The 6,671-nt window shown below is 37.4% G+C and overlaps 2 protein-coding genes across 2 annotated transcripts; one reads left to right on the top strand and one right to left on the bottom strand.

Annotated features, from left to right (window-relative positions):
* Positions 1–2,497: 2,497 nt before the first annotated feature.
* On the top strand, positions 2,498–3,553 carry LOC141611419 (uncharacterized). Its single transcript, XM_074429948.1, has one exon. The coding sequence runs from the start codon at positions 2,636–2,638 to the stop codon at positions 3,320–3,322; it is 687 nt and encodes a 228-aa protein (XP_074286049.1). The 5' UTR covers positions 2,498–2,635; the 3' UTR covers positions 3,323–3,553.
* A 435-nt stretch (positions 3,554–3,988) lies between these two features.
* On the bottom strand, positions 3,989–6,671 carry LOC141611418 (zeatin O-glucosyltransferase-like). Its single transcript, XM_074429947.1, has one exon. The coding sequence runs from the start codon at positions 6,482–6,484 to the stop codon at positions 5,051–5,053; it is 1,434 nt and encodes a 477-aa protein (XP_074286048.1). The 5' UTR covers positions 6,485–6,671; the 3' UTR covers positions 3,989–5,050.

The following is a 6,671-nucleotide window of genomic DNA, read 5'->3' as shown; positions in this document are numbered from 1 at the left end:
TGAATTTCAACTTTATTCAAAAAAAATTGTAGGTAAAGTATACATAAAGAACTAAATTAATTGTTTCACGTTTTATTTTATTATGTTTTGAATTAATTTGAATTTTATTAGCTATTTTTTGTGTGTTTGTATTAATATTATAGGAGGATGACATACTCACATATCAATAACAATACACGAGATTGGAAATAATGGCTATGAATCTTCTTTACAAATTTTTTATTTGTTTGGATGACTCTTTTATTTTTGTCGATTTTTCTTTTTTCTACAATGTTGTATTTGAAATATCGAATGGTAGCAAAAATCTTTAATAAGTTGTTGACATGTTGTCATATTATTGTCCTTCACTATTTCCTACACTTTAGTCTCCTTTGTAACACTTATGTTATATTCTTATTTTGTCAAACAAGTTAGAAATCAAATTGCTTGGCCAAACTGTTAAAGTACAATGCACATATTTCAATTTGATCTTATCATAGTGTTATAATATGCATAATAAATATTATGCATGATTAGTAATTTGGTAGAAACCGAATCTTATTCTCCAATTCATTGTTCTAAGTCCAGTGCTTTCAAGCCTTTAAATCATTTTTTTTTGTTTTCCATCAAATATACTATTCTGTAACTCACAATATTTTTTGAATAATTTTTTTTGAATGATTTAATTTCTTTATATTTTATTTTCTCATGAATTATGAAAGGCAAATATTTCGTATGAAGTATAAAAGTATTGTTTTGATTATAATTTTTGATGAATGATCGAATATGAAGAAGCTATGTTTGGAATCGTATATGCATAAATCTCTATTTATTGCGTGATTCCGAGAAATGTGTAATTAGGTTTGCTCATCTTATACTACTAATAGTTATTATTAGAGTTCACCTATAAAGTTTTGATCTTTACTTTACTCTCTTACTTTTTGTCCCAAATCTAATCTTATATATACTACGGAGTATATTATTAGAACACAAATTGTGATATTTTAAATATATGTAATCTTTCCTAGGAATTATTCGGAATAATTGTTAAAGTTGCTCACATAAAAGTACACGACCGTTTTTTTTTTTGCAAGATAAACATAGTGCCAAATACTTTAAAATGCACCAAAACGACAAAAAAACAATATCTTCATTCAAACAATAAAGAGGCAAGTTGCAGTGTTTGTTGGTGAAGAAAATTATTGATATTCTATAATCTTTAAGCCAATCAAAGAAATAGTCAAATAAGAAAGAGACAATTGAAGAATCATTAATTAAAGAGGCAATTGAAGAACCATTAATTAAAAAAGCAATTGAAAAATCGTTAGCAACTCAAACGAGAAAATTGAGAGTAATTGATTTTCTTTCTATAAAATCTCATCCAAATACCAATTCATAATGTCTTATTTGATACCATGTTGTCCAAACCAACATTATCCGTCCTTACAAAAGTTAGTTTTTTTTTATCTCTCTGTAATTTAGAGTATTTTATTGGAATTTTGTGTCTCCTTTTTTCTTTTCTTTTTGTTCATGTATTTATATTTAATAGTCTTAATTGGAGGTGGCAATACAATTAATTAAATTGATAATTTAATTAATGATGCTATTGTAGGAGGTATGTATATGGTAGTACGATCCTACCATGGATGTGCTTTGAAATTCACGTAATTATTTTGCATACCGAATAAGAAATACTTTTACGAGACCAAGCTATTCACATTTTGGTTTGCCTATCATCCCGAATCAAAAACTTGGAGTGTATTAAACTTTTGTTTTAAAATACCGCTCCCTCAGTCGTGTTCATTTATTTACCTTTTTAAAAAATGATTTGTAAGTGGTTTTTTAGTTAAATTTAAACAAATGATTGAGAGAGAGAGAGAGAGAGGGACTACTCCATATGAGTTATTCACAAATTACACACTTAAACACAGTCAATTATTAACGATCCCGTGATTTTCACGGGCTCTAAAACTAGTTGGTTATTTAATAAATAACTTAATAATAATTAACCGGAAATTGACCCGATCCGAACTGACCAACCCGAACCCAACCTAATTGGCCCGTTTATCAGATCTACTGAAACTCACATGACCTGAACTAATCCGATCCGAATGACCCTTTGACTAGACCTGACAAAAGTAACCCAACTCGATTGACACGACCCGAGACCCGAAATTGACCCGAAACCCAAATTGACCCAACTCGACCCGGCCCGAACATGACCTGACCTTTCTTGATCCGAAACCACTCAACCTGAAAATGATCCAACAAAACATAACTCTAATTGAACCGAAAAGACATGAAATGACGGTTTTGTCTCTTATTCATTGGCCGGAAAATGAGCCGGCCCGAAACAACCCGACCTGCTTAGCCCGAATAGACCCGACCAACAAACCCGAAACTCGAGATGACCCGGCCCAACCCAAAATCAATAAAAAAACCAAACTGACCCGATCCGAACTCAACCCAATTGACCCGTTTACCAGGTTTACTTTAACGGATGAAAACTACAAATCTCAAGAAGTGCTAACTGCTAAGTCACTAGTGACTAGTGAGTACTGACTACCGAGTACCGTGGGTAGAGTCTGGTGTGGTCAGTGGAGTCACTCTTTTTATCCACTACCTGTCTACCTATCTATACTCCCTCCTCACTAAAATGACTTCCACAACCACCACACCACCACCACGTTACCGCCCTCACCACCACTACCCCACCACCCCCTCCTACTACTCCCCTACATCCTCCACCCCGTCACTCCTCAAAGGCTGCTGCTGCTGCCTCTTCCTCCTCATCTCCCTCCTTTTCCTCCTCCTCCTCGCCGTCTTCCTCATCATCCTCCTCGCTCTCAAACCCAAAAAACCTCACTTCGACCTCCAACAAGTCGCCGTCCAAAACCTCGCCATCCTTCCCTCCCCCTCCACCGCCGCCGACGCCACCACCGTCTCTCTCTCCATCCGCCTCATCTTCACCGCAGCAAACCCCAACAAAGTCGGGATCAAATACGGCCATTCCCGCTTCACTCTCATGTACCGCGGCGTCCCTCTCGGTAGCGGCACCCTTGACGGGTTTTACCAACCTGCGCATAGTGTTACGACTGTTACTAGTAACGTGTCGGTTGATAAAGTTAGTTTTATGCAGTCTGATGGGTTGGATTTGGTTAAGGATGCTAGTTTGTATGATAAGGTTGAATTTAGGGTTTTAGGTGATTGTACGGCCAAAGTTAGGGTTTTTCAGGTTAATTCTCCCGGTGTTCAGGTTTCGGTTGATTGTGTTATTGTTATTAGTCCTAGGAGTCAGGCTCTTACTTATAAGCAGTGTGGTTTTGATGGTTTAAATGTCTAGTTAGAGTAGTTAGTTATTCGCAATCACACTGGCTATATGGTTAATAATAAGGTTAGAGTATAACTAGTGTGATTGCGATTGATGACAACCTCGTTGCTTATAATTTAAAGACATGAGGTTGTCATCTAGTCCGTGAATTAATTTTTAATTGATGAGGTGCGAAATGTACTCAAATATTACTGAAGTGTATCCGCATTGCTGAATATCATATGCAGTTTTGGATGTTCTTCATTTTTGTTGGATGAAAGTGTAGTTTAGACTAATTTTCCTGATAATTGAGCATGTAATTGTCTATTGTTAATTTTCAACTGTGGCCGACTCTTCCTGCATTGAGCTAAACATGCCGATGTGTGGAAAGCAGAGAAATACAATGTTCAGCTAGTACGAGTGGTTCGACTTAAATGAGAATTTGTGTTTAGTTGGTAAGTAGAAGATGTTAATTCATATTACTGGTTAGAAACTTTGAATACCGTAAGCATCAGAGTTTCATTGTAATTTCCTCTGCAACAAAAAGGCTTATCGCATTTAGTTTCATTTCCTTTTTCGAAAATGACCCAGACCAATTTGCCAAAGCTTGCTAGCTAGCAGTGAGTGAAGAGCTGGGACTTGAATTTTGCGAGCATTTGGGGAAAAATGTACTAACTAGTGAAGACTAATAACCTCATGAAAAGCAAAAATAATACAATGTACAATATATCGAAATTCAGAAAGTATATGCACCCTTCATCATACAGGTTGTTCAGTAATTTCTTCGTACAAACATTACAAAAGAAGTACCCAAAATAATAACATGAAAAACAAAAGACAGAGCTTGGGTTACAATGTTGTCAAACCTCATCTCTTGTAGCCTCCACCGAATGAAAACCAAGTTACACATCCCATCTACTACTCCAAACAACCTACCCATCGACATATCAACGTCGTCTATTATATATATATTCTCTTCCACGGTTATCGCCTTTGTGATCCTACCCGACTCTTGCATTCCCAACAACACATTTCGGGAACGGAATACAGCAGCAGTATTAATTTATAGAAAGAACAGAGTTGAGTATTCGAAAGTGAAAGTTAGTATAGCATGAAGAAGCTTTAGTTAAATTAACAATAAAGCCAAAATGAAAGCAATTGCAGTGAGGTTTCTAGGATGGTTCCTTGGTTATGTAAGTGGGACCTTATATATTGGCAGACAATTAATTTAATAAGGTGGGTTTGGTTGCATTCTTTTCTGGTTTTCTGATGTTATAAATGTGGATTCAGCTGTCAAGTGACACTTTTGTAATTTCACCATTCAGCTGTCAACTTACATTTAATTTTCCGCCCAAATTCTTGTTTCTAAGACGGGTCAATAGATACCAATTAGTATGATAAATTGCCTAAAAATGCTAAAAGTTTTGTCCTTAATGTCACCATGTGATAATATTTGGATCCGTTTTATAGATACAACGAATACTCCGTCTTAAGCAAGATTTATTCATGCTGATTTTTGGTGGTTTAATTTATTGTTAGTACAATGAGTCCACATCTCAAATGTATTCACTCTTAAATTTAAAGGTTATTATTATATAAGAATGTTGTATACTGTATAACAATTATTTTATCTGTTAAATATTCATAAACTGATAGTAATAGATAGGCATTTAACCAATAAAAGAGTCGTCTGATTCCATAATTTATGTAAATTCTGATTCATTCAAACTTTTATTTAGAATTGAATCCTGAGCTGAAGCACTATCCTAATTTTCCGATGACAGTCCTAGTGATATGAGAAATGAAAGTATCTATTTCTAGGCGGTTCAGAGCAGCAGCATCAGACATAGATGATCCTCCAAGAGCATAACTAAGTTCAGCAACTCTGTCTTTCATCTCTTTTCCTTCCTTTGACGCCATCAACATTTTTACTGCATTCTCAATAGTACTGGACGTCACCAATTCATCGCGCTTTTCCCACTCCCTCACAACGATCCCAATTCTTAGCACCTGCGAAACCAAATAACTGTTTTTGGGTTGTTCAGAATGCATAGGCCATGCTGCTAATGGCACCCCCATGCTTATACTCTCCATACACGAGTTCCACCCACAGTGACTCATGAACCCTCCTGTCGCTGGATGAGCTAGAATTTCTAACTGCGGCGCCCATTCTCTTACCACCATTCCTGTCCCCATCACTCTTTCTTCAAACCCATCTGGCACTTCCTCCTCGTCTTGAGTGAAACCATCAATTTCATCCGCTTTTCTGAGTACCCATATGAACTTATGGCCACTGCTTTCTAGCCCTCGAGCCAACTCATTTGTCTGTTCTCGACTTAGTGAGGTGGTGGATCCAAACGCGACATATAGAACAGAAGCTTTCTCTTGTTCGTCTAGCCACCTCAGACATCGATGCCTCTCTGTCTCTCCATTGCTTCTGGTTTGAGCTTGTCCTACACCAGGGTTAAGTGGCCCGATCGCATAGTTCTTCAGCTCAGAATTCTTTGATATCTTCTCCAAAAGCTCAAGAAACCGGCCTTCAATCACTCGAGATGTATTGTAGAGCCTGCCAGACTCAGTCCCCAAGGACTGATACTGGTTAGTTATAAACTCAGCAATCTCTGTGGGTACGCATCCTTCCTCAGAAGGGATATTTCTCGGGAGATCAGGATCGAGCTGAAATAGTTTGGCAGGTGAATTCCCCAAGTAGCCTAGCAAAGTGGTGAAGGCGGAGGTGGGAATGAAGACATAGGATTCAGCATTGGGAATGGATTTTACATCTTCGACGACTGTAGTCATTAGACTGTCATGAACGACGACAACTCTTTTAAAACTAACAGACAGTTGGTGCAGGAGTTTGGCAATAGGTTGTCGTAGATGAACGGTAGCATGGAACAGTGGTTGGAAGTGTACAGGCCAGTGTATGGAGGGATCAGGTTTCGGAGGAAGGATGGTTTTGTAGTCGAGGAGTTGGAAGTCGTGAAAATGGATTTGGTTCGACTGTTGCGAGCTCCAACCGTGAAGTCGGAGCTTGGCTTGATGATTGTGTGGGCCAGAGCCGACGTAGTGAACAGGGATACCGTAGGAGGTAATGATATGAGAAAAATGGAGAAGCTGGTTGAGATGGCCTTGTGCCGGAAACGGAACCATCACTACTACTACCTCTGGATTGTTGTGTACATCGTTGCTTTCCATTTTGGTTATGATTTATGAATGAATGAGAAGAATGCTTGAATTTATAGAACACTCCCTCAACTTAGTTCACTATCACTAGTATGATTCAATCACTATACATTTTGTCACTAGAAAAAGTTGGATGCAATAATGTACATTTTGTCAAAGTTGCAGTTGGTCCTTTCCATTTGATCCAATCATTCATGGG

Source organism: Silene latifolia, chromosome 11 (assembly GCF_048544455.1).
Source record: "Silene latifolia isolate original U9 population chromosome 11, ASM4854445v1, whole genome shotgun sequence".
NCBI lineage: Eukaryota > Viridiplantae > Streptophyta > Magnoliopsida > Caryophyllales > Caryophyllaceae > Silene > Silene latifolia.
The sequence above is the reverse complement of the archived record's forward strand: the minus strand, read 5'-3'. Positions and strand labels throughout refer to the sequence as shown.

What these genes read in the sequence shown, in the direction of transcription:
- LOC141611419 (XM_074429948.1), top strand. Translation starts at nt 2,636, where the DNA reads ATGACTTCCACAACCACCACACCACCACCACGTTACCGCCCTCACCAC.
- LOC141611418 (XM_074429947.1), bottom strand. Translation starts at nt 6,484, where the DNA reads ATGGAAAGCAACGATGTACACAACAATCCAGAGGTAGTAGTAGTGATG.